This window comes from Octopus bimaculoides, chromosome 5 (genome assembly GCF_046866305.1).
Source record: "Octopus bimaculoides isolate indiv1 chromosome 5, ASM4686630v1, whole genome shotgun sequence".
Lineage (NCBI taxonomy): Eukaryota > Metazoa > Mollusca > Cephalopoda > Octopoda > Octopodidae > Octopus > Octopus bimaculoides.
Genome location: NC_142932.1, coordinates 75,796,395 through 75,819,984, shown reverse-complemented (window position 1 = coordinate 75,819,984; position 23,590 = coordinate 75,796,395). Strand labels below are relative to the sequence as shown.

The 23,590-nt window shown below is 36.7% G+C and overlaps 1 protein-coding gene across 2 annotated transcripts in view; it reads right to left on the bottom strand.

Moving 5' to 3' along the window:
* LOC106867535 (1-aminocyclopropane-1-carboxylate synthase-like protein 1) overlaps positions 1-23,590 on the bottom strand; it is a 52,816-nt gene that overhangs the window by 14,239 nt on the left and 14,987 nt on the right. Inside the window, exons 2-9 of one of the 2 annotated variants that reach the window (XM_089352462.1) lie at positions 20,670-20,779; positions 15,948-16,007; positions 13,191-13,264; positions 10,660-10,729; positions 8,918-8,984; positions 5,217-5,314; positions 4,418-4,492; positions 1,151-1,251 (exon numbers count right to left, since the gene is read on the bottom strand). In XM_089352462.1, coding sequence (XP_089208588.1) covers positions 1,151-1,251; positions 4,418-4,492; positions 5,217-5,314; positions 8,918-8,984; positions 10,660-10,729; positions 13,191-13,264; positions 15,948-16,007; positions 20,670-20,779 — 655 coding nt within the window. Of the gene's footprint in view, positions 1-1,150; positions 1,252-4,417; positions 4,493-5,216; positions 5,315-8,917; positions 8,985-10,659; positions 10,730-13,190; positions 13,265-15,947; positions 16,008-16,801; positions 16,854-20,669; positions 20,780-23,590 lie in introns of those variants that run through there. The other variant, XM_089352463.1, reaches the window with a different exon arrangement.

Sequence of the window (23,590 nt, the reverse complement as noted above, 5' to 3'; positions counted from 1 at the left end):
ATAAATTTATAAATTGTCATGACACTTTCATGATTTTAGACTTCGATTGTCTTTGATTTCGCTCCATAGTTAAAGATGTTTAAACTGTAACTCTCGAACGCAAGTCGTGACAGAGAATACTACTAATTTTTTAATTTTATTATAATATGTAGTCCCTCATTTCAGAGAAGTAGTGGCTCGACTTGGAGAGATTCCCTGAACTCTGAGCTATGCACCCTGTAGTGTAACTTTACTTCATTTCGGCCGTTTGTATTCGCGATCGTAATCTTTCAGTCATTAACGAACTTCCATGAGCGTTGGTGCTATTGCGGTAAGTCACAAGTCCGGTACTATGGATGTGTGATTAGAACGTCACAGGAAATAATTACAAGACGGATTCTTCAAGCCGAGCCAACCATAAGGAGACCTAGGATAGACCAAAAACGAAGTGGTTGGATCATATCCATAGTCTCAGTTGGTCATCTTGTGGAATCCAACCTGAGAATTTACTGACGGTTGTTTCTGATAGAACTGAGGACTCTAACCCAACGACTATAACAGGAATAGTGAGTGGAGAAGATGGATGGGTGGATGGATGAATATATTATGTTGTATTAAGGCAGTGAGCTGGCAGAACCGTTAACACGTTGGACAAAATGCTCAGCGGCATTTCTGGCGACACTTTACGTTCTGAGTTCAAATTCCACCGAGGTCGATTCTGCCTTTTATCTTTTCGGGGTCAATGAAATACGTACCAGTTGATCACTAGGGTAAATGTAATTTACTTGTCTCCTCCCCTGAAAATTACTGGCCTTGTGCCAAATCTGAAAGCGTTATTAATGAAGCAACCAAGGGGGTGAGCTGTCAGACTAGTTGAAGCATCAGTAAAACCCCTTTGCGGTTTTTCTTCAAATTCCATCGAGGTCGACTTCACATTACATACTTCCTGAGTCATTAAAATAAATACCAGCTTGATACTATGGTCGATGTAATCGACTTGCCACCTACCCTCAAAATTGCTGACCATGTCCCAAAATTTGAAACCGTTATTTAATGAAGCGATTAAAGTAAGATTCACATGAGTAAAATATGTCTGATGGATCTTTACCGAACTGTTATACTTGAATAGATAAATGGGTGATTAGGTTATTGTTAAGCAAATCTCACTTACCTTTTAGCGAATTGAAAAATAATTTCGATTTCGTTCTTCGGCAGCAAACGTCCAGTTGGATTATTCGGGTTGATAACTAATATACCTTTGATTGAGTAACCCTGAAGTTTAAAATAGCGTCTAGGATTATTAAAGACTATATATATATAGAGAGAGTTAGCCGTCAAATGAGGAGTAACTTTGGGGGTATACCTTTCCCACCATCGGTAATATATCAGAAAATATGACACGCCTACAATATTTATCGTCATTCTACCTGTTTCAGTCATTGGGCTGCGGCCATGCTGGGGCACCGCCTTGAAGTTTTTGTTTTAGTCGAACAATGAAAGTATGATTCCAGTACTTACTTTTTAAAACCTGGCACTTATTCTACCAGTTTCATTTGCCGAACCACTAAGTTACGGGTACGTAAACAAACCAACAATGGTTGGAAAGAGATGGTTAGGGACAAACAAAAACACAAACACACACACACGTACATACATACATACATACATACATACATACATACATGCATGCATACATACATACATACACACATACGTATACATATACATGCGTATATATATATATATATATACACACACATACATACATACATACGACATGTTTCTTATAGTTTCCGTCTACCAAATCCACTCACAAGGATTTTAACTTTAATCAAATTTCTTGGTACTTATCTGGATTAACGTAATGAATACTAATTTTCAAAACAAAAATATTTAATAATATTAAATAAAACAAATTAATCATTTGCATAAACTCTTCCCATAACTACTTCACCATTTACTTCCACTCTTCCTCTTCCCCCTCCTCTGCTTCTTTGATTCTTTCCCTTTAATTGTGCATGTGTGTGTGTAGTGTTCCACTATTATTCCCCCCTATCCCCACTCTCTGCACGATATAAAGCGTGAATGGAGAGATCAATCAACCAACCAACCAACTTTTATATCGTCTGTTACACTGGTCAACAAAATTCGGACTTTCTGCTGTCTCATGAACTAAGGAAAGTGAACTTTAAAGTACTTTTAACGCAGATTTCGAATCTGTTTTTAGAATTTTTCTATCAGGCATGGTTTTTATGTGACAGAGTAATTAAATTATACAATAAATGTACTGTATTAATGCAGAAATAAGGTTGACAATTACAATTGGTCAACAGCATTAATGAAAAATTTTGTCCCACAAACAAAAGTAGGTGAACTTAATTAGCATTTTATCTGCAGAATTCAAGTGTGTTTCCAGATTATTTTCTCTAAGTCAGAGTTTTTCTTTGATAGCATATGTAAATTGTTAAGCAATTGTATTTCATGAATTAAAAAATCAGGCTGATATTACAACGAAACTTAGCTCTAAAACGTAGAGGCGTATGGTTTTCGACTGTATTTAGCTTGTGGAACGTCCTTTTTTAGTGACCAACAATAATCAGCCAACATAGAAGAGTTCCTCTTTCCTTGATACTGGGTTTCCATGTTCAGAATGTCCTGGTGAAACCTCTCGCCGTGCTTGTCACTGACAGCCTCAAAATTTGCAGGGAAAAGGTGAGTTCAAGAACTGGATTTTTAGGTTCATATTGCATCCCAAGGCCTTGTATGATGTCAGTAGCTCTTTCACGATGTCAGAATAGTTCTCTGTTCTGTGATTCCTCCAAAATTCTCAGCAAACTTTCTTAAGTGACAGCCACGCAGCAAAAAATCAATAAACACAGGGGCCTGTCCGGTTGCTATTAGCTTGTGTCGGTCGCCTTCGAGACGTCAGATGTTCTAGGACCCCGTACTACCGATTTCCTCCACAAAATAGGGATAACGGCAGCCCGTTGGAGAAATAAGCCCCGCAAGTTGGAGTGGCTGCAGTGAATGTAGCCGGTCATTCTCCGCGGCAACGCCTTGGCGGTCATTATCGCGGGGTGTCACTGAGCACTCTCTTTGTTCAGGGCTATGTGGCCCATCGCCCCCTCCCCCTCCATCTTCTGCTGTTTCAACCCCTTTTTTATTCTATAATTAAATAGTGATAAATATTGATCGTATATAAGCAACGAAGTCCACTTTATATATGAATCTAAATTAATACAAAACAAGCTTAAAAGCCACACTCCGTGCGAATTTATATGCTTTCTCCGTGCGGAGGGTTAAGTGGGCCTGTGACCCAAAACGAAAGAGAGCAATAATAATGAAGCATTTATTGGTACCCTACCAATATGGCGTTACTTTAAATTCAGTTGAAATGAAAAACCTGTAAGTTCACAAATTTTTGGCGTTCTTTTAAAATTTGAATTTTCAATTGTTAGCATATTAGAAATCCTGATCCACACCTGATCACAACGTCGAATTTTCAAGAATCAAATGAAGGGCAGTTCTTCAATCCCGGGATCATCCTGATTACAAAACAGTATATTATGTCTATGAAGAGCAAATGTAGACTGAGATGTAGGGGTCCCAACCGGACGGGCAGACAGAATTTCGCGTTTATAATTATAGAAGGAATATGAAAATGACAAAATACTGAGTTGAACAGATAACCAAAATAAAACAATAAAGATTACTATTGGTCTTTTAGAAAAGTAATACTTTTAATTCGATGTGTCACCAAACTTTCACTGTTGGCGAAGTTTCTACAAACTTAATCTAACTTAGCAGTTCGGCGGCAAATAAAACCGATAGAATAAGAACCAGGCTTAAAAGAAAGTACTGTGGTCGATTTGTTCGACTATAACCCTTCAAGGTAGTGCCCCAGTATGGCCGCATTCTAAGGCTTGAAACAAGTCAAAATTAAAAGGAATACAATGTGTGTGTGTGTGTGTGTGTGTGTGTGTGTGTGTGCGTGCGCGCGTATGTATATGTGTGCGTATATATGTATATATATAGCAGGACTTTTATTGTCCCCTTCATTCTCATAAAAGAAAGACTTCTGCCCTTAAGGATACAAACCCCAACCACGCGCGAAATACGTATTGCTTTGACTGCTTATATTAATGCTCTGTATCTTTATATAATATCTATGTGTACAGTGATGGGATAAATTGTCAAAAAAAATTCCTACTTGCCAGAAGTGCAGCGCAACTTCGTAAATTTATTTGCGCTTTTATAATATTTCTTAAGCGACGATTATAAAGATATTTTAAAGCAAAAAATTAATTAGGAAACAATAATATTGTATTTTACTTAAGAAATACGTTATCGCCGAGAAGTAACTGTAGGTAAATATATTTATCATCTTAATATGCGGTATTCAATCTATATTGTTCATTTTAAATTATATTAGTCTCACCTTTTCTTTGGCTTTCAAATAGGCAGCTTCAAGCTTTTTATAAGTGACAATGTATTCAATTTCACCATTGGGACCCTTTTAAAACGAGAAATATTACATTTGAGATTGATAGATTGATGGATAGATAGATAGATAGATAGATAGATAGATAGATAGATAGATAGACAAACGGACAGAAAGACACACATATTCATACATACATGTTATTTAAACATCAATATATACATATAAGTCTGACGAGTCGTCTATAGAGCTAATAGCTTTATGGATGCGAACCCATTGGTCACTTTATGACCAGACATACTTAACTGCATGTGTGTGTGTGTGTGTCAATTCGAGGAAGTTAGATTCACATTAGGGATTATACAATCCAAAAGATTCCACTGGTTAATCACTATCATATAATGCGAAAGTCTTTGCGATATGTTAGGGATTATTGTAATAATGCATATTATTAATATTTGTTTCTTTATTGCCCACAGGGGCTAAACATAGAGGAGACAAGCAAGGACAGACAAAGGGATTAAGTCGATTACATCGACCCTAATGCGTAGTTGGTACTTATTTAATCGACAACGAAAGGATGAAAGGCAAAGTCAACGTCGGAGGATTTTGAGCTTAGAACATAAAGACAGATGAAACACCGCTAAGCATAAAAATATATCGAACATTCTCGGATACTATCATCTCAGCCAAGTGATAGAAAATATAAATCATTGTCGTTAACGAAATAATTGAGAAAATACAGAAGAATAAAAGAGGTTTAAAAATTGATGAATATGGAATTATTAGGACGAACCGTTTCTTTGATTGACACATCGTACGTCTGGATGCGTGCAAAGTCAAGAAAATCGTTTCTTATTCTGGAATAATACGGTGACAAACAAAGGAAATAATCTAGAAAGAAACAGAAAGAAAGGAATTTAACTGAAACATTTCAATTAGCCATTTAAGTATCGCATTTATATGTGTATGTATATTATCGACAAGCCAATTACTGCAGTACTTGTCCTGAGACAACATTTGTTATGGACTTACTGTGTCAGATACAAAAGGACGAAATGCATCGAATACTCTCGATTGGTGCTGTTGTGATATTTATTGTGTTTTTAACACAGCAAGGCCATAAGAGATGTTATTTCATGAAAAATATCGCAGTAACTGGGCTAGCAACAGGATGAGCACATTAAAATAATTCGTTGATACAGTTCTATATTTAAGAGATGAGGAATTATTTACATTTAACGGATACTTAATACAACGTTTCGGCTGATATACCCTCCAGCCTTCATCAGTTGTCTTGGGGAAAATTTCGAACCTGAGTTCTCATTCCTTAAGGTATTTTTCGACGTTCTTGTTATTATTATTATTATTATTTATTACTCAGGTCTATCATTCTACTATTATTCAGGTCACTGCCTGGAATCGAACTCGGAATCTTGGGGTTAGTAGCCTGCGCTATTAACCACAACGCCGTATACCCGTGGGCAATTATGGAGTGAATTTTAGGGCTTATAAATATAATATTTTCCTATCCTTCCTTAATACCGGTTCCCATATGCTACTCATATCTGCACTTGGTCTGCTTAGGAGGTTGTTGTGTCCTAGCATATGTGCTGCTTCTTTTAGTTTCCGTATTTTCCAGTGGTGTTCTCTGTCTATTATTTTAACTTCATCCCACAGGGGAAGGGGGTCACCATTTTTCCATACATGATCAGCTATACCTGATTTATCAATATCTCCTCGTGTCACAGCTTTGCGATGTTCCTCTACCCTTATTTTGAGGGGGCGACATGTTTCGCCTTTGTATAACCTTCCACAGCTGCATGGGATGGAGTACACGCAGTTTTTAGTCAGTATTCAAGAGTAATTCAATACTTTGCAAATATCTCCTTCGAATAAAACCACCAATAGAAGAGAATATGACCAAAGACTGCGTGTACTCCATCCCATGCAGCTGTGGTAGGTTATACAAAGGCGAAACATGTTGTCCCCTCAAAATAAGGGTAGAGGAACAGCGCAAAGCTGTGACACAAGGAGATGTTGATAAATCGGGTATAGCTGATCATGTATTGAAAAATGGAGATCACCTCCCCCTGTGGGATGAAATTAAAATAATAGACAGAGAACACCACTAGAAAATACGAAAACTAAAAGAAACAGCACATATACTAGGACACAACAAACTCCTAAGCAGACCGAGTGCAGATATGAACAGCATATGGGAACTGGTACTAAGGAAGGATAGGAGAATATTAGATTTATAAACCCTAAAATTTACTCCATTAATTGCCCACGGGTATATGGCGCAGTGGTTAAGAGCGCGGGTTACTAACCCCATGAGTTCGATTCCAGGCAGTGGAATTCCACTGCCTGGAATCTCGAACCTGGGTTCTCATTCCTAATGTATTTTTCGATGTTATTATTATTATTATTCAGGTCACTTCCTGGAATGGAGACCTGAATAATAATAATAATAATAATAATAATAACATCGAAAAATACCTTAGGAATGGGAACCCGGGTTCGAAATTTTCCCCAAGATACCTGATGAAGGCTGGAGGGTATATCAGCCGAAATGTTGTGTTAACAACAAACAGGATGAGGACAAATATCCGTCAAATATAAATAATGTGCATAATTCGTAGATGTCTATTCTAATTAATTACCGCGTCATTTGCACATACCGGATATTTGAAATATTTAGAATATTTCTTATAAATTTTGAGAAAGAATTTTATTTTTGTATATGGGCTGCAAGATTCTCGATGTGAAATCGTGTGTCAAAACAGATTGTGCTGTATCTAGGAAGGGTCATAATGCAACTATGAAACACACGCACTGGTGCTATTTTGTCTTTTATTGCTTTTAGTCAACTAATCGGTTGTTTGATTATGTGTCCAGTCAATTAGTTAGGTTTGTCAGAGTCATTTCGTTTCTATCTGCTCTAACGATAAGAAAAGAAATAAAATAGAACCAATGAGTGTGTTTCTCATTCGAATAATGTCTCACCACCCATCAATATATGACAAAATTTAGAAGAAAAATAACCCGATTTTAATGTAAAGTAAAATTACACCGATGAAAGTTGTTTTAAACGGTTTAGGTTCTGAAATAGAATCTAATTATTATGATTGCTAAAATAGTCGTGTTATGAAATTGTAATTGAGGCTCATTTGTGTACTTCATTTCCTGGTAATATTTCTACTAATTTACTATTAGTTTACAACAGACAAACATGCTCACGTGCAAAAAAAAACTCATACAAAATACGCAAACACATATATCATACACAGATGCGCACGCACACACATATATATGCATGCATGTATGTATGCATGTATGTATGCATGTAAGTATGTATGTATGTATGTATGTAAATTTTTACACGAATTGACTAGTTTTTGCACGAAAAATTCAGAGTATGTACTCATTGAACTTAAACGCATACATATACAATGACACACACAGCCACATACAAATGCATACATACACACACAGATGCACACGCGCACACACTCACACACACACACACACACACATACACACACACACACACGCATACACATACACGCAAACACACATACAAACACTTACATGCGTTATATATAGCGAGGAGGAAGGCAGTTATTCGTGCCTGAAGACCATGAGGAATAGATGCAAATCGTTAAGTGTTTACGTAAACTGATCCTTGAACGAAGGCCCTGGCGTACTAGCTAGTCTCTTTTGCTCTAGCTGAGCTCACTATAGAATCCGGCTTTTGGCATATTGGACCTGGCCCTGTGTGAAACGTAACCCATCCATCTGAACTGTCTGACCAGCAGCATGATTCCAATGCTCGGGTCGTTGGTCTGCTGGAGGACTGCGTTGTTGGGGATATGTTCTTTCTATAAGATGTCCATGATGGAGCGAAGGCATCTCTGATGAAAACGTTCCAGTAGTTTGACCTGTTTTCTGTACAGCGCCTAAACTTCTGACCAATAGAGGAATGTAATAGTGACAACTGCCTCGTAGATTTTGATCCTAGTGGACAACTGCAATACTCAGGTTCTGCCATACATGTGTCTTCCAGAAATTGCCATAATCCACATACCAGCCACCGCAAATTAACATCGAAGGACACCCCTTTCTCGCAGTGTGTGTGTGTGTGTGTGTGTGTGCGTGCGTGTGCGTGCGAATGTGCGTGCGAATGTGTGTGCGAATGTGCGTGTGTATGTGTGTGTGTGTGTGGTGGGCGTGTGTGTGTGTGTGTGTGCGGTGCGCGCGCGCAATAGGTTTTAGATATTTACACGGATGAATTCAAAATAGTCAATGCATACTCAGTAATATTTAATGAAAATAACACTTTTAGTGGTTATACAGCATATCTGTAAGTTTCGTATTCAGAATTATGAATGCAAATAAAACTCAGCATTTTTATAAAAATTCTTCATGGTTTAAAAAATTTTATTTCAACTTCAACATTTGTGATATCTGAAAATTTATAGAGAAGGAGCTTACCATTTTCTTCAGCCAATCCAAACGCGACGATGTTAAGCAGACTGGTAACACCACTGACTGTAATTAACTGTAAAATGAAATCATTCTTTGATTGTCTTTCAGCGTTCATATATATATGTATATATATAAATATATATATGTATGTATAGATAGATAGATAGATAGATAGATAGATAGGTATGTATGTATATTATGTGTGTATGGATGAATGGATATGTGTATATATATATATGGATATATATATATATATATATATATATATATATATATATATATATATATATATATATATATATATATATATATAGATATATAGATAGATAGATAGATAGATAGATAGATAGATAGATAGATAGATAGATTATCCAGGTGATATCGCTAAATGGGCCTGGATTCTATATACGTGTTAACATAACTGTATTTGTAGGGTGTTCACTTGGCAAATACATCGTATCGGATTCAATTTCGGATTCGCGGCACAGCAAATTTCACTGCGTATCTTCAACCAAGGCCAAGTGATTAGAATTTGAGCCAACTTTGTGGAAACCCATCAGAGAGACATTTTTTTCTGTTCTAACGTGGTAAACTTAACCGCTTGTCCGGATTAACACTACCACTATCCGTGTTCAAATGCTTTTAGCGAAGATCAGTGGTGTTAAACTGTATTCGATTTATATCTTCAGTTGGAGGATAACTTGATCTCCTCTTCCCACCTATCTCTCAGAAGTTCTAAAAGGAGTCATTGGCACTTCTTTTGTTTCTCCCACTGAACGATTAAAAAATATCTTAGCGTTTATGTCTGTGTTGATGTGTGTGTGTGACGGGTTCTTTACTAGTTTGCTTGTCTTTAATAATCCTTTCTACTGCAGGCATAGGGTCTGATACTTTGACGAAGTGGGGGCTAGTTCTTGACTGGTACTTATCCAATCGACCCCAAAAGGATGCAAGGCCAAGGTGACCTACGTGGGATTTGAAATCAAAACATTAAGACAAGCGAAATGCCGCTAAGTTCGGCGAGGTAATGATTCTTCCAGCTCGCCGCATTTTTCCATCTTTGATAATGGTTTCAAATGTTGACACAAGGCCAGAAATTTTAGGGGTGAGGGTAAGCCGTTTACATCACCGTCTTGTGCTCATGTTTAATAATACGGGAGTTACAGTGAAAGTAATGCAATAAAAAAAGGTTATGTCCACTTTTGCATTATATTCAGTACATTCTTCGTATGTTATGGAAACAGTTTTTTCATAATTTTGCCACAAAGCAAGTAATTTTGAGGGCAGTGAGCAAGTTGATTACATCGACCCCAGTACTTGACTGGTACTTTATCTTATCCACACCGTAATGCTGCTAAGAAATAACGCATAATTATTTTCAACTGATCTTTCATCAATATATTGGTTTCAAACTTTGGCACAAGGCCAGCAATTTTAGCGGAAGGGGTAAGTCGATTACATCGTTAACAGTGCTCAACTAGTACTTATTTTTATGGAGCCCGAAAGGATGAAAGACAAACTCAGAAAGTAAAGACGGACGAAATGCCGCTAAGCATTTTTCCCGGCATGCTAACGATTCTACCAACTCGCCACCTTCTCTCATCAATATATTCAAATAATGGTACTACTTACATTGTTCTATACTATTTTGCTTATCTGAAAATGTATAGTTATGGCAATGTCAATACATATTTATTTTCAACAGAATTTTTTTTACTAATGTATAACAAAACAATTACACTACTTACGTTGTTTTTATCAATGGGGTTTATAGGATGTAAAAATGTCGTCATAAATTTCGAAACTGCCTCTCGAAACCTGTATATAAATACGAGAACATAAAATAAGATTTAAAATTGTGTTTTTGATGAACAGAAATATGACTGTAGTACAAGAATATAAGAAAATAAGAGCAGTATAGAGAATGGTAGCTTGCCAAGTGAAGAGGATTCCAAAGAAAGGACTAATGTTTCTTACGCTTCCTATATATGTTTGTATGCATGTATGTATGTGTGTATATATGAATTAATATATTGATAGATACATACACACATATATCTCGTTTTTGGATTTGGTTTGCAAGATTCTTTATGTGAGTTCGTGTGTTGAAGCATATTCTGTTGTGTCTGGGGAGAGTCATTCTCTTTTGGTGCCTTATAATTTAACACACTCACCGGTAAAATTTCCACTTATTTCTTTTTAATGTTTTCTTTTTTATTTTTCTAAAATTTTCACTGCGTCTTGCAACCTTTTCAATAGTTTTGAGTCAAAACTGTTGAAAAGGTTGCAAGACGTAACGAAAATTTCAGAAAAATAAAAAATAATAATAAAAAAGAAATAAGTGGAAATTTTACCGGTGTGTTAAATTATAAGGCACCAAAAGAGAATGACTCACCCAGGCACAACAGAACATACACATATCGTTATCTTTATATATGTCGCGTACATAGTTCACTTCACTATTACATATGTAGTATGGCATATTGTAGAAATAAAGTGTTGTCTCGGTGTAAAAGTTGGTCACTTATTTATCTTTCAGTAATGGGAATAAATACTGCAATGAACGGGCAGACTCGTAAGCGTTTCCCACAAAATATTTAGAGACATTTCTCCCGGCTCTTTACGCTCTGAGTTCAAATCCCTCTACAGTCAATTTTGCTTGTCATCCCTGCAGGGGTCGAGAAAATAAAGCATCAAACAAGTACTGGGGTTGATGCAATCGACTTGTCTCCTCCCTTCAAAATTGCTGGCCTTGAACCTCGCAAGAGACCGGTGTCCTGTTCAGGGAGAATGTTGTGTGATTTCGGTCACTTACATATCATCGAAACTAGATAACCGGCCTTATGAGTCGTTGGACTCATTTGAAAAATGTGAACAAGTTTTCTGATAAAGAAAACGATAGATTGATAAGTTTCCTATCCAGTATAATTATCTGTCAGCTACATAATCCATTGATTACTCCAACACACAGCAACGTAGGATTGCTGCTTCCTGTTTTGTAGAGTTTATATGGTGAAACATTTAAACTATCACCGGTCTAGTCCATTTAACTACAACATGAATATTATGCAAATGCACAGGTATGTCGCAATTACAAAACGATGACGTTATATAAAAGTCGACTGCCTCTATAGGTTCCAGGAATGAAAGAAAGTGCTCTGGCTGATAAGTTTCCTTTCCAATATGATTATCTTTCAGACATATAATCCATTAAAAGCTGGAATAATCTCCAGAACACACGGCATAATATTATTGCTCCTAGTGTTGTAGACATTAATATGGAAAAAAACTCCATTTATCTCTCACTGATCCAGTTCATTTAACTATACAACGAAGGTACTACGCAATGCTACGACATATTGCAGTAATAAGATGGCGACTCTATTTAGTTTGGCTACTTCTATAATCTGCAAGCAAATATAATTATATCTCAAGCAACTACGTGATACTTTAAAAGACCAAGATAATATCCCCCACACATCAACGTATGCTGATGGAAAGTGAAAAGAAAAGAAAAAAGATGACTAACTTATATGAAAGACAATTATTCAACTCCATAATACATCATCTAACACTGATACGATATAAAAGTATGGTGAAAAATCCAAACAAAATATTGATTTTTTTTCTTTCTTAAAAGACAGTCACAGCTGACCGAGTCGTTCTACCACCCGAAGATTGAGTACCTCATAACCATCGATGGATATGGTTCTATACGTATGTTCAATAGACATAATTCTCAAATGGCTTCTTCCACCTGGCTGTAAAGAGGTGCTGCAGAAGTACATCTCGATTCCGTAAACAAACACTAACACTGTATAGCTGTTAAAGTGTTAGTTACTTCCATTGGCAGTTTAGAGAAGAATGGGTTATGTTATAATGTTTTGACACTCGAAACAACGTGAAGATGAATACATCAAGATTCACTAACAATTCAATGGATAAATATTAGTAATCATTCATTTTAAAACGAACATCTACGAACATCAGTCTTATAAATAAGAAATGAGATTCCTTTAAATGGCTTAATTTTTATTCTTTACAGTATCCTTTAAAATCAAATTTGTACTTGATATTCCGTTTGCGAATTTAAAATTGAAATTCGAATGCCTGGGTAGGTTAAGATCACTTGAGAACATTCCCTACTACTGAATGCTATATTTTGTTTTAATAAATTAATATTCGAGGCTGGTATACATGTTTATTTTGACTTTACATTTCAAAGGAACCTGACAGATACTTAATACAGCTTCACTGAAACGTTATAAACAATATTTACTTGTCACTGCCGTGGTTTTTGAAGTAATAAAGGTCTTCATGTTGAATCTTAATTTTCGAGTGGATATCGTTTAACTGAAGAAATAATGTGAGAAAAGAAAAAAAATCGTTGAATTAAGCAATTTGAATTTAAAAGAACAACATTTAGAATATTAGCATATATTTTAAATACATTGACATGTATTTAAATATATTAATATATATTATAAAAATAACATAAGAAGACTTTACAATATCAAAACTATTGGTTTAAACAAACTTTACGATAATGATTTACACATTAGGTAGATTTATATAAAGGATTCTGATTGGTTAAAATCTAACAAAACGTTTATTTGCTTATTTATTTATATATTTACATATCTATTAATATGTTTGTTTACATAAAAAAACCTAATGTATTGTTTTAATCACAAATTAAGTATGTCTTTTCGGTTTAGACAGTTAATCATAACAATAACGGATAAACAACTGGGAAACTATCTTGTTAAAACCCCATCATGATACATCGTTAAGTACACTGAGTTAATTATATATTACAACTTGTTTTAACGATTTTCTCTAATAGGCTTTCTGTTTGTTTTTGGAAATTTACAACGTAAATTTAGAATTATTTATGACATAATCGTTAGTGTGTCAGACAAAATACGTAGCGGCATTTCTTTTAGCTTTGTATTTTATGAATTCAAATGCCGACGTGCTTGACTTTACCTGTCATCCTTTCGGTTTCGATAAAATAAGTACCATATCACTTGATCGATGTAATCGACTACTTCCCTCACTCAAAATCTCCGGCCTACAGTAGAAGGATTCTTCTTCTTCTTCTTCTTCTTCTTCTTCTTCTTCTTCTTCTTCTTCTTCTTCTTCTTCTTCTTCTTCTTCTTCTTCTTCTTCTTCTTCTTCTTATTATTATTATTATTATTATTATTATTATTATTATTATTATTATTATTATTATTATTATTATTATTATTATTATTATTATTATTATTATTTCTCTTTATCACAGGTTTTGTTGGAGTTCCTGGAGTCTTACATGCGTAGCGGGCTTGCTACCTGCAGCCTACGGTACCATGCTATCCATTATTTTCAGCTGTCTATTACTTTCCTGATTATTCTGGCCGTGCCCAGGAGGCACATCTTTTGTAACAGTTCTACTGGGCTCTTTATTCCAATTTCCTTTATATTTCACTTGATGCTTTCTGATACTGTTCCCAAGGACCCAGCAATAATTGGCACTATCTTCACCTGCTTTATTTTCCATAGCCGAGCTATTTCGTACTTAACAGGGTTGTATTTATTTATCTTTATGCCTTCCTTCTTGACTATTTGTAGGTCAAAGAGGTATGCAACATCAACTATATAGCATTATGGTGCATCTTGTCGACCACCACTAGGCCTGGTATTTTATTCTCTAGCATCTGATCTGTTTGGATTGTGAAATCCCAGAGGAATTTGCTAGTCTCCGCCTCCACCACTCTCTTTGGTTTGTGTTCATACCACTTTTCGCACAGTTTCCAATGTAGCACTTTCGCTACCTGATCGTATCGCCACAACTTGTAGTGGTTTTGGGCAAGTCTAGGGCATTCGTTCGGGATATGGGCAATGATTTCATCCACTCTATTGCAGATGTGGCACAGCGAAGACACTTGCTCATTCCAAAGGTTGACTCTTCAGTTTGTGGCCAAAGCTTAGTCTTACGATGCCAGAATAATGCTCTCGGTCTCCTTTTTCAGTGATCCTTTCATCAGCCAATCCCACCTATGTTTTCCAGCAACTTCTGTTGCATGGACTTGATTGTGTAGTCCAGCGTTTCTTAACCGGGATTCCCTATGACCCTAAAGTTCTGCAAAATTTCCTAGGGGTTCCGCGAGAAAGAGCGAAATAAGCTAATGCTAATTTCATGACCGTAATATTACTATACATGCACAACATATTATGGGTTACTGTAATATAGACATCATCCTATCTAATCTATTATGTGATCAAAAAATAACAACCATATATACGTGAAACATTCCTGTTAACAGCCTTCACAATAATGGTAAACAGGTGATTGGCCAATAATTATTAGCTACATTACCCTTGCTTTTATCTTTCATAAGGAGTACTACTCTTCCTCTAGTCATCCAATCTGGTGTTATTCCTTCGTTAAAGCAATCCTGAAGTTGTTTCCTCAGTCTCTCATGTAAACTACGAAATTTCTTTAACCAGTACCCTTGAACTAAATCTGGTTCTGGGCCCTTCCAATTCGGTATTTTTCCTCACACCTTACTTATTAACGCACTAGCTAGTCTTAGATCTGGCTGCTTTTCACTCACTACTTCTTCCCTCACTTTCTTTAACCATATTGCACCGCCATTATGATTGACTGACTTATCCCAAATATTACTCATGAACTTTCTAGTTTCTTCTGGATTAGGTTTCTCTTCTCCAGTACTTTCTCCTCCACTATTTATTTGGTTATAAAATCTCCTCTGGTCTGTCTCACATAATCTATTCTGTTGAAACTGATCTTATTTTTTTCTTATATCTGGAAAGCTGGCCTGCTGCTGATATGATACACTGTTTCAACTCTTCTATGACTGTCCTAAATCCTTTCTTTTTGACTAAATATCTTTTCTCAAGAGAAGATCTATTATTATTATTATTATTATTATTATTATTATTATTATTATTATTATTATTATTATTATTATTATTAAATCAAAACTGCGTGTAAGTTCAGTACTGTAACATTTCTTGATAATAAACTTACCTTCTTCAGAATCAGATCCTCACACAGTGTATTTTCAGCCAGTCCAAGATCTATGATTCCCTATTGGAAGAGAAGCAAAAACCAAGGTTCTTAACGTATTGAAAGAAGAGAAGTAAAATAACATGTCAGTTATCCCATTTATATATATATAAAGTAGGCTTAAAAGATCATGGTAGATATCAATAAAGTATTCAGTATTAAAAGAATGTGGTTATAAATGATCAACGGAACAGCCTGCTCGTGAAATTAACGTGCAAGTGGCTGAGCACTCCACAGACACGTGTACCCTTAATGAATAATGCTTTGGTCGATCCGAAGCTATAATAGAAAACACTATGTTGTTTTCTTATGTTTTATTTTTATGAATTTGTATTGTAAATGAATTTTCCAAATTGACATTAATTTCATATTTGGATAGAATGACCTACTGTTACATTTTTTCTAAATTTATGATAAGCAGACATATAGTTTCAATACACTTTTTTCCATTTATTCTCTGAATGGTGTCTATCTTGAAATATTTTAATGAGCATCAACTATGGACCACAAAGATTGATTAATCAAAAAGATCGCAACGCTGATTAATTAATATTGGTTTCAAGTTTTGGCGCAATGCCAGCGATTCCGGGGGACGAGAGGGGTGAGTAAATCTATTGCATCGACCCCGGTGTGTAACTAGTTCTTACTTTATCGACCCCGAAAGGTTGAAAGGCAAATCAGACCTCGACAGAATTAGAACATAAAGACGGATGAAATGGCGCTAAGCATTTGCCCGGCGTACTAACGATTCTGCCACCTCACCGCCTTACTGAATAATTAATATTAGAGAATGTATAGATTACAAACGTACTTACCATCGTTTCTCGTGACTAGAGATTTAAAGACTTGCAATTGCGTAAAATACCAGAAGCCATGAAGACTCTTGTTTCTAGTAATATAAACAAACAGGATGCCAAGTTTGTGTGTAAGCAATAAAAAAATACCTAACCACGAATCAGGATACAATAAAGAATGGGATACCCCCAAAGAAATGCTGTCGTAGGTGCAGGTGTGACTGTGTGACAAGTTTGCTCTCAACCACATGGTTCCGGGTTTAGTCATGCTGTGCAACACCTTGGGCAAGTGCCCCAGGCCGAATAAAGCCTTGTGAGTGGATTTGGTAAACGGAAACTGAAAGACGCCTGTCGTATGTGTGTGCACGTGTGTGCGTGTGTGTGTGTGTGTGTGTGTGTGTGTGTGTGTGTGTGTGTGTATGTATGTAGGCGGTGCACCAGCATGGCTGCAGTCTAATGACTGGAATAAGTCAAAGAATCAATAAATCAAAGAATACTATCATATATTTTCTGGAGTCAGGCTATGACTGGTCCCTAAAATTCCCCATCTTGAAGAGTATATGTAGTAATCATCTTTGGTTATTAAATGTATAAAATTCTATGTAAATATCAGAAGAAAAGAGGGCTTAATTATATTACATAATTACAAATGCTTCGTGTATAGAGATACGAGTTAGATAGATTAAATGTATAAATATGTACGAATCCGCTTGGTAATTACTTTGTTCTCAGAAGATATTTTCGGTAATACCAACTGTAGTTGCTTCTGTAACAAAGATAATCTGACCAATCAGAGATAAGCAATAGATTTCCGTTTCCTTTTGTTGAATCTCCTCCAATTCCATCAAGGGATTTTAGACCAATCTTATCAAATAGTTTTTCTCCACTCTGACCCATTTTTTAAAAAACTTCAGTACAATACAGGTTATATACGAAAGCTAACACCACATCCGTTAAAATGAGACACTGTCATAAGGCAGCTAGCTGGCAGAATCGTCACCACGCCGGGCAAAATGCTTTGCGGCATTTTGTCCGTCATTATGCTCTGAGTTCAAATTCCTCCGAGGTCGTCTTCGTCGATAAAATAAATACCAGCTGAGCTCTGGGGGCGATGTAATCGATTTATCGATTTACCCCTCCCCTAAATTGCTGGCCTTGTTCCAAAATTTGAAACCAATATAACACACTATCATAAAAGGGCGAGCTGGCAGAATCTTTAGCACGCCGGCAAAATACTTAGCGGCATTTCAACTGTCAATACGTTCAGAGTTCAAATTCCGCCGAGGTCGACTTTGCCTTTCATCTTTTCCAGGTCGATAAAATAAGTACCAGTTGAACTCTGGGGTTTATGTAATCGATTTAAACGCCATTCCCTAAAACTGTGTCCTTCTGCAAAATTTGAAACCAATATGACACACTGTCATCAATGCTAGCTATCATGAAACAGAAACTATCTGGATCCACAGGGCAGAACGACAAAAATGTCATGTAAACACTAAAGGAAAAAAATGAATGCAAAAAGTAACAAAGCGAACAAAAACAAAAATCTATTTTCTCCAAAGCAGCCAGTAAAAACTACGGCTGGCATATAACTCTAAGGTTTAAATGCTAACTTTTCAACCGCACGGTTTCGGGTTTAGTCGCACTACGCAGCACGCACTTTGTGAAAGTGTCTTCTACAAATCTCAGGCCGACCAACGCCTAGTGAGTGAATTTGGTGGACGAAAACTGTGTGGAAGCCTGGCATATATATATATATATATATATATATATATATATATATATATATATATATATATATATATATATATGTGTGTGTGTTTATGTCTGTGTTTGTGCTTGTTATACCCGCACCCACTGCTTGGCGACCGGTGTTAGTGTGTTTACGTAACTGTAACTTAGCGGTTTGGCAAATTAATTCGATAGAATAAGTACCAGATTAAAAAAAAGAAAGACCATAAATGCTGGGATCGATTTCTTAGACTAAAACCAATGACTCAAACAAGTAAAAGATAAAAATGATAAATGATATCATTCAGCTATTTATTTATTTATTTATTTATTGTTAGTCAAGAAAGAAGGCAGCTCCCGTGACCCTTTACAGGGCCTCTAAGACTAGTGGGAGACAGGAAGGAAAGGAGGAATCCTTGAACTGGCGACATGACCCGAATTCCTGTAACACAGTGGGGTTCACTAAAAGCATCAAAATGCCAAACTTTTGACGAATTAAGCCTACCACTCAAAAGGCCATGGTGGGATTTGAACTCAGAACGCAAAGAGCCGAAACAAATACGACAGATCATCCGGCCTGATTTTCTGATAGTTTCGCTAATTCTCTACGCTGAATTGGTACTATTTTTATCGATCTTGAAAGTATGAAAAACACAGTTGAGCTCGGCTGGATTTCAACTCAGGGTGTAGTGAGTCGGAACAAATACTGTGAGACATTTTTTCCCAGCTGTACCGACTCAGCCATTTCGCCGTCTGTAATAAGAAAACAAACAACAGAAACTGAGATGAACAAAGTAAATACAAACTGACAATGAAACTGCAGAATACTACGCTGAGGTAGTGGCAATAAAAACTACTACATGGCCACTATTTGATAAGGCTGAGCAAAACAGAAGCAAGCAGAGAAAACAAAGCCATTACTGATTGTGAAATGCAGGACTCAACATTTACAATAAATTAGCTTTGATTGTAGTTTTGACCAAATCCTTCTACCACCAGAAAATAAGTAAAGAGAATCCCTTAGGCATAACTGTATCGATTTACGGGACCGGTTACTCGGTTTCCATGGCGTATAACTGAGTATTCAGCTCACAGACATAAGGTCTTGGGTCCAATTCCTAAACTGGGTGACGATACAATATGCAACTCAGTCCTTGAATGGCACATTATTAATACTGTCACAGTTATAAGGCAGCAAGCTGGCAGAAACGTTAGCGTACCGGGGAAAACGCTTAGCAGTATTTCGCCCGTCTTTACGTTCTGAGTTCAAATTCCGCCGAAGTAGACTTTACCGTTCATCCTTTCGGGGTCGATAAAATAAGTACCAGGTAAACACTGGGATCGATGTAATCGACTTACCCCTCCCCTAAATTGTTGGCCTTGCGCCAAAACTTGAAGCCAATTTTGTCACAGTTGTGAAGCTAACACCAATACGTAAATTATCAACACTGTGACTGGAGTTAGAGAAACTGTGATAAGACATTACTCCAGTCTGCTCAACTGTAAATAAGTATTAGCCACGTGCTGAAGCTGTCCTTTCTCCTGCCAGTGGTTGTGTCCTAGATATTCTGATGTGTCAAGTGTAAGAGGGCTGAAAATATATTTATGCCTGCTTGCTACTACTCAGGCACCTAAATCAATAAGAGAAAGAATTGACACAAGATACCATGTCATATTCGTTCAGTGTGAGAGTTGGCAGTACTTTATAATAGCCAAGGTGCTGTGTGGTAGTAAGTTCGCTTCCCAACTGCATAGTTCCAGGATCGGTCCCATTACGTAGCACTTTGAGCAAGTGTCTTCTACTATAGCTCCAAGCCGACCAAAGCTTTGTGAGTGGATTTGGTAGATGGAAGTTAATAAAGCTTGTCGCATATATTTGCAAATAGATAGATAGATAGATAGATAGATATTGTCTTTGCGTTTGCATCTGACCCCACCATTACTTGACATCCAGTGATGGTTTGTTTTCGTTTCTATAACATCGCGGTTCGCCAAAAGAGGCTGATTGAAAAAGTACCAGTACTTAAAAATTAAGCATTAGTGTCGATTCGTTCGATTGAAGCCCTTCTAGGTGGTTATCCTAGCATGACAGCAGTTCGCTGACAGAAACAGTAAAAGATAAAATTTTAATTCGAAAATAAGTACGGTAAATACTTACGTTCTTATTGAGAACTGCATCGTATACATTCTCCTTGGCCTTGCAAGCATATTCCACTAATAGATCAGGATATTTAATGACGCCTATGGCCCGTTTAGAAACTTGTGTCTCTTCAAAGAAAATTTTGAAATATAATTATTTTCATAAGCAAGAGCTGAGACATTAGTGAGTTAGAGTGGTTAGATATTTCGGTATTTAATGTCATTTGACAATAACACACGTACACACACACACACACACTCTCTCTCTCTCTCTCTCTCTCTCTCTCTCTCTCTCTCTCTCTCTCTCTTTCACTCTCACAAACACACACACATGAACACATACACATGCACACATATAACTCATAGAAATACACACACACAAAGATGGCTACTCGTTAGTTTCGACGATGAGGGTTAAGTTATTCGATCAACTGAATTACCAGCTCATTAAATTTACGTGTAAGTGACTGAGTATTCCACAGACACGTCTCCTAAAGTAATTCTCAGACAGAATCAGTGAGCATAACACAGTATGTGACAAGGCCGGGCCTTTGAATTGCAAGTTCAATCTATCCTATAGGCTTCTATACAGTTTCCATTTATCCATTTTCTCTCAAAAGGTATGTGTCAACACTGAGACATTTGATGGATGGAATTTTCAGTGAATTAAAGGCAGTGGTTGTAGGGAATGTAAATGATGTTTCTAGGGAATGGAAGTAGTGATTGTAAGGAACGATAGTGGTGGTTATAAGGAATGGTAACAAAGGTTGTAGGAAATGATTGCGAGATTGCAGGGAATGATTGCGTCGGTTGTAGCGGGTGATAACAGAGCAGTGATGCCGAAATACTGCTACGAAAAGTTGTTGATCGAGGAGAAAAAAAGTAAGATAAATGGCGTACCCCATATAGACCTGACAGAGGGATAAGATAATGAAGTCAACAGCTTTACAGGCAAAAACACTATGAAGTATATAACAACAGGAAAGTGAACGGGTTTATCAGAGATTGTGTTGAAACTATCTGGCGAAGTTGATCACGAGGTAGTCACCTGCGTAACCAGTTAGGTAGTAGAAGTGTCATAGCTAATAATTGGTATAATAGAATCACCAGCAACTGCGACAAAGAGAAAGGTGATACCCTACTGAGACATCAAATTGATGAATCAGGCAATGTGTGTTACAGAATCATCCATAGCCTGATCGGAAAGAGAATGAAAAAGTGAGATACAGTTCCGATTTATGCTTGTAAGGGTTACGATCGATACCCTCTTCCTAACCAGACTACTATAGGAGAAGGACTTAGCTACACCTAAAACACTTTACCTACGCTTTGTAGTCTGAGGGGTGGTCTCTAGGAAAACTAGGAATAATTGATGAGTGAAATTTTCAATGAATTATAGCACTAGTTGTAGGGAATGATAACGGAGGTTGTAGGGAATGATAGGGGTAGCTGTAAGAAATAATAGTAGCAGTTGTGGGGTAATGATATCAGTGGTAGTAGGGATGATACTAGCAGTTGTAGAGGATAATGACAGTTGTAGGTAGTAATAGCAGCGGTCGAAGGTAATGATAGCGGTGATTGCAGGTAATGATACTGCTGGTTATGGGTAATGTTGGCGACGGTTATAGGGAATGATAGCGGCGGTTGTAAGGAATGATAGCGGTGATTGTAACTAATGATAGTTGAATAGCTTGTAAGAGCCGTGCAAGCTATATATTGAAGTCTTGCCAACAAGGCGAGAGTTACTAATGAGTTTAATAACATATTTAACTTACAGATTGATGTCCATTAGGACTCAGTTCTTGTCTCCCTGCTGTTTATAACTTTAAAGACTTCAAGACAAACTGTCCGCAGTTAATGCTGTTCATCGATGATCTTATCATAACTGAATATATCAAAATTTTAGAATACCAAATCTGGAAGCAAAACCTTTGTACCAAGAAAACCCATATAGTCCTAACCAAGATTTTTGGATTGCCGGAATGAAGACAGAGCTTTACATCTATGAGGTGAGTGTTTGATATGTGCAGATAAAGAGTAGCTGAAAATTCCATACATTGTAATATTTGTAAACTACGAACACAGAGTCAATGTAGCGGATCACAGGAAGGTCGATAAGAAAGACAGACGACTTATGTTGCGGATGCACAGAAGTTAGCATTACGTGCACCGGTGAAATATTTTATTTTTATTTTTCCCTAGAATTTGTTGATAGCTTTTGCAACTTTCGGTATCTAATGTAGGTGGTTGCTCTGAAAACATAAGAAAAAAACAGTTTAAGGACAGGGTGAGTAACGTTTAGGGAGAAAATAACTCTACAGACTGCTAAACATCGTACAATCTACTCTTCAGAATGAATGGCAGAGCGTATAATATTTGTTTATGAAATGATGTTGATTTGGAGCTAAACAGGGGGCTTGAATGCAGAAGATTTGTGAAAATTGAAAAGAGATGAGACGAGCTTGCTCTGCTGGATGTGAAATTTTAATGTGTATGAATGATAGAGCGTAAATAAACTGAGGGGAGAAAAGTGGATACAAGAGGAATCAGATATAGAGTAAAAGAGAGGATACAGTGTTGATCAGGACATGTGGTACTTAATGAGGATGTCGGTTGTATAAAGATGTGTTGAGCGCTCCAAGAGAACAGAAGATTTCAGAGAGAGAAGCCTAGGAAGACTGAGAAATAAGTGGTGAGGAGTAATTTCAAGAGGTTAATCCTCACGAAGCATATTATGAAGGACTGCAACAAGTATGAAAGCGTTATGCACGAAAAACACACCCTCATAATAGGGTACCTCAACAAAGTATAAAATCACATAGTGGAGTCTCTCATCATACAAGTCATGAAGTATATCACCTATTCGTACACTTAGACAGAGTTCCTCATCAGGTAATTAGTGAATTTCAACCTTAAAATATTTTTTAAAATATTTTATTA